A 13,369-nucleotide genomic window follows, 5' to 3' on the forward strand; every position below is an offset into this window, starting at 1 on the left:
TCAGTTTACGTGATAGGATATGTAGCTGCAGGAAACCTCAGAAACTAAAGCAGAGGCATGCACAAGGTAAGCCTGTGAGAGTGTGTAAAGATGTTTATTATGTGAAAGTCTTCAGCTTTACAGAACCACTAATGAAACAGTGGCTAAAGTCTTATTGTTTTTGTTTTTTTTATCATCGTCTCTTTCACTTAACAGTTTCTTTTAGGCCTGGACAATAAATGAACAGTTGCAGTACACAAAAAAGTTTTTATAAGTCATGTTTTCTAACAAATTCTATGTATGTTAAAATTCTGGATCTATACAGTAAATAAACAAGATCTTGCATTTATTACAGCGTGGTTCTTAAAGTGTAACTGGCTTTATTTAGTATATTGCATTTATGTTTTCATGTTTTTATTATATTGTTTTTCTACAGTATAACCTACACAAAAATCCAAAATGTGTTTAACAAACACTATAGCATAGAAGATACTAATATATTGGTCAATTATTCAGTTATTATGACAGTTGCCATTTGTGGTGAGAAATGAAAGAAGGAAACGCATGTTAAAGAAAAAAAAATATTTCAGTATTTATTTGCAGTATAAACATGTCATGTGTTGTTTCCATATACTGTACATTACATCGGGTCAAACGTTTTTCCTTCAGCAGACAGAAAGGTGAAACCTCCCCCGTTAACATGCCCCTTGTTTTATACACAGACAGATTGCATCTGTTTTTTAAAAAGTGTTTACAGCACAATACAAAACAGCTAGTCAACGTGTGTTTGAAGCTGTAACACGATGCAAGATGCATTGTCAAAAAAATCCCTGAAAAATTCCTCACTGAGGTAAACATTTTAGAAATCATTCACGTTTTCTTTCACTTTGTATTAATCGCTGCCACTGCCACTCTCCCTCTCTCTCTCTCTCTCACTCATTCCTAAGCACATTCTTACCAAGTTGTAGCTACAAGTTTTAAGGACACAGAAACAGCCGTTCCCATGATCTGGCAAATTTACAAACAGAGAAAAAGACGTGATTTCTCTTTCATTGTTACAAAGACACAAAAGCACAAGAAAGCGTCTTGAAAATCAACCGTTTTTCATTTGACATAGAAAAGCTCCGTACTGAAATATATTTCAATCCTAGGGTGCAAGTGATCAAGTCCTTAATAATTTCCTTACTGTAAGGGGGATTTGACAAGGGGAGACCATTCAAGCATGGTTGGTATTTTCGTCTCTGATACTATGATAGGAGAGGAACTTTTGCATATAAATTCATTACATATATATACTTAGATATATATTCATATTAAAAGGCCACAGGAATAGCATAGAGCACATCATATTAAAACAAGACAAAAAGACCTTGTAATGATTTAAACCTGGGGGTGTAGTCATCTATTGTGGATCATGCTAAACCACAGCTATTGGCGGTGGAAAGCAGTGTGTTTGTTTGTGTGTGTGTGTGTGTGTGTGTGTGTGTGTGTGTGTGTGTGTGTGTGTGTGTGTGTGTGTGTGTGTGTGTGTGTGTGTGTGTGTGTGTGTGTGTGTGACGGCCTCTTTCAGGTTGCTAATGGGCAAATAATTTGGACACCCCAGGTGAAATGTTACTTCAGTCCACAAGCCATACTGAGCTGTAAGTTGTATACTAATGTATAATAGATATAGTACAAAAGAAGAAGATTTAAAAACTTTGAGGTCTTGGATCTAAAAAATACTGCAAAAAAGGTGTTTTGATATATTGCAGAGTAAAAAAAAAAGAGGACCTCGTGTAACCCGTTATGGTACAAAGACAGCTCAATGTCCGTTGTTACCATATTATGATTCAAATAACAGATAAACAAATGTTTCTTGTATTACACAAGGTTTCTTTTTTTTTTTTTAAAGTGAGATACAAAGTATTGAACAGTCAGCATTAGAAACAAGTTAGAAAGAGTATATAAGGCCAGCTTAAATCAACCCTGTTCAGCTTCTGCTGTCCCCTCTGAAACCCAGCTCTTTGTCTGTGTAGACCCTGTTCACATCAAGGCTTTGAAAGCATTGTGATTTGCTTTAAATTATGGGCCTAATGCAAAATAACATTCATATAAAAAGTGTTGCCGTTCTACTTTAAGTTTTCTATTAATGTTCAACGACAAGTCTTTATTTTCTCTTTTTTTTGACCAACAAAGGGCATATAGATTTAACATTACATACGTTCTAAAATGAGCATTTGTTCCTGTGGGATGGAAGCTATCCGAGAGCAGAATAAGAAACCTAAAAAAAAAAGTGTTCTTTAAGAAGCATTAGTAAGGTGTTTTTTTTGGTCTGAAAATCCCCCTTAAAATCAATACATCGATTTTAAAACTATTTGGCAATCAATTTAAGTTTCAAAGTTAACAGTTAATCCATCAACGTCTGTTCTGCGCAAGTAAAAAAGTAACATGCTAGTAGCTACATTATCATCATTTTTGTGGTCAATCTGGAGCCTGTACCTAACTTTGTTCTCTATAATGACTGTTGTGCCGTAGCTAGATGTAACTTTCACAGCATTTGTCAAATCAACCACTGTAATATTTTCTCCACAAATTGAGAAGAGCAGGTAGCCATATAAAGTAATTACATACATTAGGTAGGTCTTGTCCACGCTTAGGAAAGAACTCCTCTTATAATAGGAAACCTTGATTGAAAAAGAAAAAAAAAAAACGTCTGCATCATTCTTGATAAGACGCTTTGGATGTGAACAGGGTCTCAGACAACTCTTTGCCACATGCTGTGTGCCGCTGTGATCAGCAGCAGCAGCAGCAATTAAAAAAACAGTGCCCATCATTCGTATATCCACCTCTTAAAGCAACATCAAACCCGTGGTTATGTCTACTGTTAGAGAGCATACAGCACGACAGCATGCTCAGGTATACAAAATAATATAGATCTGTTTACTATAAGCTCTATGATATATATATTTATGTGTATCAATTTGTGTTTCATATATCTTTTATACTATATGTATACCCAAGGCTTAAGGGTGAATCAACTCAAACAAACTTTTCTTTGACCAAACGGGCGATCTCTTGATAGAAAACTCGTTCTCTTTGCATTTTAATGCAGGTGGACGTGTATCTAAGTGCAGTCTGTCGCTGAGACCAGTCCCAGTTCACAACAATACAATCCCAACAAGGAGGCCACATTACAATCATAGTCCTGTTTTTTTTGGTAAATTTGTACCCGTTAAACCAATATTAAATTAAATAACTAAACAGCTTTCGTTCAGGTGGAAAGAAGAAAGGAGATATAAGTATGAGGCTCTGCCTTATGCTCAGAGGATTGTTTAGAAATGTCTGCTCTGCCTTGGCGTCCCCCAACAACAAAGTCTCTGCCGAGACTGGGGAGGTGAAAACCTTTATAAGATCGTTTGAAGAAAAACACCCATAATGATTGGACGTTGTCCTTTTATGAAAGAAAACGTGCACATTTTCCTTAAGATACTTGTGCCTTCCTGATACTGATTCTAGTAAGCTTAATATTGGCTCATACCAAGTAAACCCTCTGATACTTTTGTAATAAAAAATGTACATAGTATTTAAGTCTTTCTTACGAGCACACACGTTGTTGCTTTTTTTTTGGTATACACTCAGATACTTGCTGATGCATTTTAGGCAATTTTGGTATTGGAACAACTTTTAAATGTAGATTTTAGTTTCTAACTGAAAAGAAAAAACATCTGGTGGAAACAAATGGAGCCTCTTATCAGGCAACTGGATTAATTAGATTAATCAGCTCTTCTGTGAAAGGAAGTAGAAACTGGGGCCTAAAGACGTTGGCAAACATTTCCAGATCTTCATATTATCTTTCCTCCTACTGGACTTCGATCCCCTGGCCCCATGTGCCCTGGTACCCTCTAACCCACCAGACCTCATTCCTTTGCTGGGGTCCCAGCTTCTGCTCCCTCCCCACTCCTCTGTGCAGCTGTCGGGACTCGTCACAGCCTGGGACTGGCCTCTCTCCTCTGAATGTCTCTTTATCTGCCTGCGTCAAGTGCCAAGAAGTCAATGGCTACACCACTGTGCAAACTGCATTAGGTCATTACAAACCCACCAAAAAGAAAAGTCAACACAAAAAATAAAAGAAGACAACTACGAATGTCAAGAAAACTTTCCTTTTTGTTTGTGTCAGCACACCTCTTCCCCTTCTTTAGTTTTACATTCCTTTAAGCCATTATTGGATTGGATAGATAAGATTTTCTATATATTTATATAAGGTATAGATTTGTGCGTAAATGTACACAAAAATATACAAAATGCATAAAGACATACTGAATATGTTAAGGACTGTTGCTGCTATGTACGTTAACATACATACAGTACAAACATACATACTGGTTTTGTGTGTGTGTGTGTGTGTGTGTGTGTGCGTATGCGTATGTGTGTGTGTGTGTGTGTGTGTGTGTGTGTTAATTCCTTGGTTTTTAAACTCTACATTCAGTAGAGTGAGATTTCCGACAAGTAAATCCCAGATTCTCCACTTGGCACCAGTCAGCTCAGCTTGAGAGCCAAGACAAAAAGACAGAGGATGTTGTCGTCTCAGAAAATCGAGCGCTGGAGGTTTTTTCCACGTTTCTATCTTTGTATGAAGCTGCTGCAGTCTTTCAGTCACTTAAATCTCCTTAGTTCTTTGTTACAAAACAAGAAGATCATGGCTCCTTCTCCCTCGATTTCAATTAATTTCAAGGAGAATGCTATTGTAAACTGTCTGTCAGATCCCCTTCTGGGTTATAGGAAAAAAAAAAAAAGAAAAAAAAGAGAAAGAACTCCTGTCCTCTTTTTTTAACGTGGCATCTGTGGCCTCCTCTGTCCCTCCAACACTGCTCTGTGACCAGGCTCTCAGACGACGAGACACTGGGAGGCTCGCACATTCATTAAAACTGCTTTTTTCCCCTCCAGTGTAGTCGCTTGATACCGTGGCAAATACACCACTTTGCCTCCTTCACAAAAGGGACCATCCACAGTCATATTTTCATGTAGACTCCAGCGTGTCTAGTTGAAAGACATTGTGATTGGTCGGTGTGGTGAAGAAGAGCTGGTCGTGCGTCGGCGAGGTCGAGTGGTTGTCACAGGGACTGTTGAGGCCCAGCGTCCGCTCAAAGTCTAGCAGCTGGCCCATGAAGTTGAAGTTTGGGGAAATGTTCGACTTTTTCCGCTTCACAAAGTCATACGCATCGTTCAGCGACAGGTTGAGCTTCTGCATCAGGTAGGCCACCGTGACTGTCACCGAGCGGCTGATCCCGGCCAGACAGTGAACCAGGATACCGCACTTTTTGGAGCGTGCTTCATCTGAGAAAAAAAAGAGAGGGGAGAGATGTGGGTGAGATTGCAGTTAAAACCTTTGTTTCAGGTGTACAACTTTAACGGGATTGAAGGATATTTTCAAGTTGTTAACTTGTATGAACGAGGCAAAAAACTTGAGATAAGTCATTCGTCTCAACAAATGAGGAAGGAGCTCCAAAATCTTTGCATATAGAAAGTTGAAGACCGTCAGGAACATTGTTGTTGAATATCGTTTCCCCTTTTCTCCTTCTGGAGCTAATATAAAGTACCAGTGAAGCGTCCATGTTTTTTCTTTTCAAAAAAACCTTCAACGCAGTTGCTACAATCTGGCTTTGCTGTGACAAAATCCCAGACATCATCTTTAAAACATCTTAAAGAATAGTGTGGAGCTTGCTCAACTCTAATTGGAGCTTGGAGCATTACCGAGGCTTTACTTAGAAAAGGCTAACACGTCTGTGTGGACATCAAAGTATGATTGAATATGATAGGGTCTGGTGTAATGTTAATATTTCAGTTCATGCATGGAGTTTGTATATATATATATTTGAAATTGAACAATTGATGTTGATGTGATTTTTTGTGTGTGAATGTGAAGCTGGAACAATATCATTTCAATAAAAAATATTTCTTATTTTTCTAACTTCAAATTTAATATTGGATAAGCAGAGGATTACTTAGACAATCCAAACATTATTGTAATTGTATGATTTCAACTAAATTAGACTAATTCATTTGTGCAAAAGAAAAATAGACATTTATACAATCATGTTAAAATGAAAGTCAGTTGCCCTTCTTTAAAGTGAGTTATGGATAGAATAGCACTTACATACTCATTTTGTATTCTTTTTCTGAATAACCTTTCTCAATGACAGAAAAAGTATGGTTTTGTTCGGCTTTCGATCTCTCAATCTGTAGAGTAAGTTGAATTATTTACAGGCTACGTCGTCCAGCTTCTATCAGTGTGGAGGCCTCGCACTTCACTACGAGCCATTAGAGCAAGAGTTAAGTGCTTCTTTTCTTCCTTCTGTCTTTTCTCATCCACTCCTCACTCTCTCTCTCTCTGCCTCCTCTCGCTCTCTTGTTGTAGGATTGGGGTCAGACGGCTCATGAGCTCAGGCTGCAGAGCTGATGCCAAATTATATTAAAATGTAATGTGTGCTCACTCCCCACGATAAAAGGAGCAAAAATAATCCTAACAGGGAACTCCAAACTTGATACAGCAAGACTAAGAAGACAAATAAGAAACCAGCATTCAATCTGATCTGGGCCAATGCTCAGATTTTGGATGTGGACCTTGGATACTTGTGCAACAAGAATCCTACATTTTTACCGCTGTTGAAAAGAAAGAACAAAATCTAATTCCTTCTACTTGACAATCTTTAGAAAACATGTTAATTGAATAATCTCAGATATTTGTGGAATCCACATTTAAAACAGAACTTTGAACAGTAACATCTGGGTCTCCTTTACCTATAATTAGCCTGCTGTTAGCTAAAAGAGTTGATGTAATCCCTGCACATTACAGCAAGTCAGACAGCATCATTTAACATCAGAATGACCCAAATCTGCCACGACCTCTGGCTCTGGCATATGTCACACTTCCTCCCACCTAAGCAGAAACATTAGGCTCAAAAGAAGAAAAAAAAATGTCAGGGTGGGGGTGGGAAACACAGAGACTCCTCGTGTCCTCAGCGACACAGGGAACTTGCTCACTCTGGGAATTCAGCAAGAATGAATGACGGGAATGATAGGAAATACTGAAACTTGGACAAGATGAGGAGTTAAATTCTTGTGACCCCATTCTCAAAGAATGCGTTTCCTTGTTTTACTCAGAAGCTTGCTATTTATTCAGTGATTTTGCATTCACATGTTATCAGGTGTAAAAAACAGATTTATTATAATGGTTTCAAATGTGCGACTCATAAAAGGTTCTAACATGCATACATCTGTTTTAAACGTGACAAAATTAGGAATGGACATTTCATTATATAATTGGACTAGACAAAAAAGTCATCACTAACTTTTTAATAATTCTGTAATCATTTTTTAAGATAACCTTTCAGATGTATGCTTGTTCCAGCTTATCAAAGTGTGCAGTATGAAAAACATCCTCCCTTCTACTCACCAATGAATGAAATGGCCTCTGGGAAAAACTGTGACAGGTTCTGGCTCCAGTGATCGGAGATGGGGATCTGTTTGTACTTGAAATCTCCTTCGTGTTCAAACATGTTGGGCAGGTTGGGCGTCACGTTCAGGATGTACTTGATGTTGTACTTGCTGAGCACATCCAGATTTGTGGAGTCTTTGGCACACCCCAGGTAAAGGTACGGCAGGATCTGGACCGGGAATGCTGGCTGGTTGTTGGGGAGCGGGCTGCCCTCTGACTCGGTGGCGCTGCCTGGTTCTCTGTCCGATTCCCCGTCGGAGCAGTCGGAGCTGATGCGGAGTCCTCCCAGACCGAGGACGGAGGATGGCGGGGAGCTGCTAGGACACGAGCAGTCCAGATTGGTCTCGCAGTGCTCGGGGTACTCAGACTGGAACTTGTTGAAGCCACCTTGAGGGAAAGACCAGATTAAGTGTTAATATTGGGAGAAAGACTAGAAAATGAAATCCTTACATGGTGACAAAAGTCTGCCCAGTAAAACCATAGACTATAAGGCAACATGTGTCAACCAAAAATTTAAAACTGAAGCTTAAGTCCACATCGTGCATAAATTGTGGAGAGCTAGGATAAACATTAGGATTTCTTTAAGAAATCCTTCAAAAGAAAAGAAACATGGAACATAATTAAGTAAAAAAATATATATGTAAAAACGTTTTATTCTGTTTTTAAGAAAATTGTAGCACTGCTTTTCCATCCATCCATTATCTGATTATCCTGTTCAGGGTTGCGGGGAGCTGGAGTTGATCCCAGCCGCAACTGGGCAAGAGGCGAGCTACACCAGTCAATCACCAGGCACACAGACACAAACAACCAGGCACACTCACGTGCACAACCACGGGCACTTTAGAGTGTCCAATTAAGCTAACGAGCGGGTCTTTGGACTGTGGAAGGAGGCCAGAGTAGCCAGAGGGAAGCCGCATGCACCAGGAGAACATGCAAACGCCACACAATGAGGCCCTGCCTGACAGGGTTTTGAACCAGACACCTTCTTGCTATGAAGGGACAGCACGAACCGCTGTCCACCATGCAGCCCTGTACTGTTTTTATATTGCAAATTTAAAATGAAATATTTAGAAAAGCAAACAAAAATTGAAAATTTAATCAACATTTTAGAAAGGGTTAAAGAGGATTTGGGAACATTATGCGACTAATGCCATGGAACATGTGATTCCCAGAGCATTCAAATGACCATTCATATAAATGATCAATATTATGCTATATGCTGCACAACCAAGAAAACATGACGTTTAAAAAAAAAAAAAAAAAAAAAAAAAGCATAAATGCGTAAACTTGTATTTTACCAGGTCCTTTAAAAGGTTAATTCAAAAAGCAATAACTAACAACTACAACATTTTCTCTTTTTATGAACCAGAGCATCAGGCTTTAATATGACAGATGATGGGAGAATAACGTGATATTTGCGTCATTATGAATAGTTAAGATAACAGGCTGGACAGATGTGCTCCATTGAGAAAAGCTGAGCCCTGGGGAGAACAAGCAGAAGTGCAGGACATGAACCACTCTGCTCAGTGGACTTTTTGTGAATGGCAGCTCAGATAAAACCTCCACTGAAACCTTTCCATCGTCTGCAATAAATAAAACACAGCTTCATATCCAAATGTTGCCATTTGTCTGTTTAAAAAAAACACATAAATTCAGGGTTTTTTTTGGCCATGTCTGCGGATTACTTAGAAGGAGTGCATCGCCGTTTCCTCGTTTCCCTGTTCATTCATGAAAAAAAACCCACTTGTCTTTTCATGAAGGAGCAAAAGATGGCGGGGCTATTTCTGCAGGATTTAACTGAAAACACTTTTTAACTGCTCTGTTTACCGAGCGGCATATATTATTTATTTAATAAAAGAGGCTGTCATTATGATATCAAAGTCAAGGCGATAAATCATGACAGCAAGGTGAAGGAAGTGCACCTGTCAAAGTTCCCTAGAACTCACAGTGACAGTGAAACCCGTGTCCTGTCTGACATTATATAATAACTGCAAGAAGAACATTTTGATGTGTTATTACAAAACTCTCGCTGCCTTATTATGAGATAAAGAATCTCCAACTTCTGTATTAGCTGGAATTGGAAGTATTGAATGTGAGGGGTTTAAAACAGTCACTAACAATAAATATAAGAGCATAATACTTAATGGTTTATGATGTGAAAATGCCATTTCTGTCAGGATTTAGAAGTTTTAGACAGACAAACAAACATAAGGAGGTCAATGCAACAAAGATGTTCTTCAATAAATTATTCAGTTTAGATACTTCTTTTTTTAACATTCATGGTTAAGGACACTTAAATGACAGCATAGCATCACTCACAAACAACGCGGAGTGAAATTAAACAATATGTGCCTCTGAGTTTAATGAGACAAGGACTTGAGAAAAGGACTACAGCACAGACTTTAAGATCAAATACCCTGTGAGCTTACCATCCAGAAAAAAAGCCTTACAGCCGTCGTCCCGCAGCTTCTGCAGAAGCAACCCCAACACGGAGCTCCCCAGCCCGGACTCCTGTCGCTCCGGACTCGCCTCGTCGTACAGGACAACCACGTCCGTCTTGCAGCGCTTGACAAATTTCTCCTTGTCCTCGTTGTTGGGGATGATGGAGCGGATGGGGAGGTTTCCCTTCTTCAGCCTCCGCAGCATGAGGCCCGGGATGGCCAGGTTGATGGCGGACTCGATGTGCGAGGACTCGTACAGCTCATGGGGTCTGCAGTCCAGCAGCAGCAGAGAGCCGGCCCCGGACTCCAGCTCCTCCTGCAGCCACTCCACGCTCTTACTCGACATCATCATCGTAGTCACGATCACAGAGCCCCTCTGCAGATGATTAATTTTCATCAGGGGAAACGTTAATCCGACTGTCCCCCGGCTTGGCATGAAAACAACACAACAGAATAGAGGGAAAGAAGAAGGAAAATCACAGCGCTAAACTTCCTTTCCCGCGGCCACCTCCACCACCGCCGCCGCCACTGCCGCTTCTGGTCCTCCGTTTGCGCACACACACGCACCCAACACACACTTCCACACACGCACCCACATCCAACGCGCACGAAGCGATGCCCCTGTAGTTTGAGCAGGGAACTTAAACATGCAGAGGTTTCTTTTCCTCCTTGCTTCAGTCCTTTAGGAGCGGAGGATTCATTCCTGTCCATCGACGTCCATTTGGCGAGTCCGCTCCAACTCTGACGCGTCCGCAGACCTGCTGAACGGCCCAAAGATAACTTGTTAGTGTCTCGGGTTGTGGGTTTCGTATGAGTTGCTGCAGCTAATGCCCATGATTAGTGTTGCTGTTCGACACGCTGGCCCGTGGAGCGCCTCTGGTTTGTCATTTCCACTGGATGTGTTAAAGAGGCAGTGCGGGCTGGTCAGTGAGAGGAGGGAGGAGCGCACAGATTTAAAGGCGCAGAGACAGCGAGGCTGCAGCTCAGGCGACGTCCATTCCCATTCATTGAAATCACTTAGGTGGTAAATATGCAAATACAAGTCAAGTTTCATTTTTCACCGCCTGTTGGGATCATTGTGCAGTATGACCTGGTATAATAAGACTCCTGCTGATGATTTTAGCTCTGAATATTTCTAAAATGTTTTGTCTGTGGGAAACATGAGAATAACGATAGAATAACATCCATTCTTGACTTTATTGTGTTGTAAATTGTAGTTAATAGTATGACCTATCAAATGATTGACACAATGTAAGCATTTGAGTAGTCATATGACACAAATGGGTTTTACTAAAAATAACTTGTTTTAAAGAATTATGTGTTCAGGAAAAACAAAAAATCAATTAAAGGTAGGTCGGCACAAGCTCAAACCTGCAGTTCGTTAAGTTTTAAGCTGGTTATGAAAAAGACCAAAATTAATATTGATACCTATATGTGACCAACAAAAACCAAACCAGACCATCATCAACACCAATAATAATTTATGTTGCATAGTATATTTTAATGCCTGTAACTGTTATGCCGTCACTGAGGAGTCCCAAAAGTCAATTATACTGGATCACTGCAGATACAGGCTTTGTTGACATTTTCTGTGGAAAAAGACTCACACTGAGCAAAATGATTGACTGTTTAAAGGAAGCATAGATGAGATTCCCATCAGTAAACACAGGCTATAGCCAATAAGACTAACTAAGAGAAGAGATAAGAATTAGGGGTATTACTTTGTCCACAGGGGTCGCCATGATCATCACAAACTGACAGTTGCTCATAGGAGCAGTACTATTCAGTTCAGTTTGTCTAGGAAGAAGACAGTGCAGATTAATAAAACAAATGATTATACATGTGTAACAATGCCAGAATGAGCCAAAACGCTACTTTCGATCTGTCCTCCTATGGCCTCGACATTAAAGAGGCTTTTTAAAATACAAGCAAAGAATGAGATAAACGAAAAACAACGACAACTCAAGCGCAAAACAAGACACCACATAGAAGAAAACAGAACAAAGCACGATGTAGAAAAGTTCACAGGGTAAAACAACAGGACAGAGTACAAAGATTAGAAAATACACAGCAAGAACCTTTAAATTAAGGCTAGTGCAATATTAGATTTGAGATATTTTATGAACATTAATTTCTTTACCTTTTTAATAGAGATTCACAATTTGATTGTCTCAGTTGTTTATGGTAGAAAACTACAATTACCTTTTTTTGTTTAAGTTAAAGTTTTAGCTGCTATTATCTCGCTAATGCTAATGTTTTCTCTGGCTAGCATAACACAACAAGCTAACTACTTTAATCAATATAATAAGCTTTCATAACTTGCTCTCCAGGTGTGGCTTGACATTTGGGACCAATACAAAGCCAATTATAAATTGAATATACAGTATGGATTATACAACTTCAGTTTGTACTTCTTTCTTACACCAAAACCTTTCTTCAGTTATTGGTTGTACTCAAGCTTTTTTTTGTGGGGGGAGGGGGGGTAAAATTGATTATGTAAAGCTTTGTAACTTAACCGTAGGGTAATACATGGACAAAACCTCCTTTTACCCTCCACATACTGTATGTGAAAATGTTCAACAACTATGTAATTGGAGTATAAATAATAGCCTTTCAGCCTACTATATGAAAGACTTAAAGTTTCTAAAATTTGAAAGAGGTGTTGTGTGTTGTTGTGTGTGTTTGAAATGTAGGACTTTAATAAAAGTTTCTGCACAAATTATTTTCTTTCTTTTCCCTATGACAAGGTCAACAGCATGGAAAACATGCCAAATGATGCTCAGACATGTATTTGTCAGTGGTTCAGGTCGGATCTAACCACCCTATTCATTTATTATTATTAATAACCTACCTACCTGTTTTCGTGACTATCCTGGGAAGAACTGAAGTTATTGGCGTATTACCCTCACTCATTCACTCTCACATAGTCCATTCAAACCTCCACACACTGGCTCACCAATTTATTTCTGGAAATTATCCTCACTGAAAATTGGCTTTTATCCACCACAGCAAGTGACCCATTTTTAGAGTGTCAGAGAGTTACTCCTGTTATCGCCCTTTTTCTACTGCGAGTTCAGGGTTGTCTCTCTGGGACAGAACAGCTGCTGTTTCACATTGTCTAATCTTAGAAGTTTTTTTAGATTTTTTTTTCATTAGACTATGTTTCAGAAGTGATGTCATAGGTGAAGATAAATCATGAATCTTTAGAGAAAAATAAATATAATTAAAATAGTTATCTGCAATAAAAAGAACTTTTTTTAAACCTAGAACAAGTTGTGTACTATTTATTCTGATGCTCAAATATAACCAAAGTAGTTAAGGAGCACATTTGAGTTAAACACAAGCTACATGTGCCCTAATGAAAAGAAAAGCGCTCAGTGAAGACACCCCTCATCCCAAAGACCTTATGGCCCTTAGTTACCACCACAGCCAAAACAGGTGATGGGCAGCTAGAGCCACGATATCTCTGAGGTAT

At 39.3% G+C, this 13,369-nt stretch overlaps 1 protein-coding gene across 1 annotated transcript; it reads right to left on the reverse strand.

The window, feature by feature from the left end:
• Nucleotides 1–546: 546 nt before the first annotated feature.
• On the reverse strand, nucleotides 547–11,377 carry dusp7 (dual specificity phosphatase 7). Its single transcript, XM_079342136.1, has 3 exons — nucleotides 9,883–11,377; nucleotides 7,412–7,840; nucleotides 547–5,292 (listed from the first exon to the last, which is right to left on the reverse strand). The coding sequence occupies exons 1-3, from the start codon at nucleotides 10,328–10,330 to the stop codon at nucleotides 4,976–4,978; spliced, it is 1,194 nt and encodes a 397-aa protein (XP_079198262.1). The 5' UTR covers nucleotides 10,331–11,377; the 3' UTR covers nucleotides 547–4,975.
• Between the last annotated feature and the right edge of the window lie 1,992 nt (nucleotides 11,378–13,369).

Source organism: Symphodus melops, assembly GCF_947650265.1.
Source record: "Symphodus melops genome assembly, chromosome: 4".
Lineage (NCBI taxonomy): Eukaryota > Metazoa > Chordata > Actinopteri > Labriformes > Labridae > Symphodus > Symphodus melops.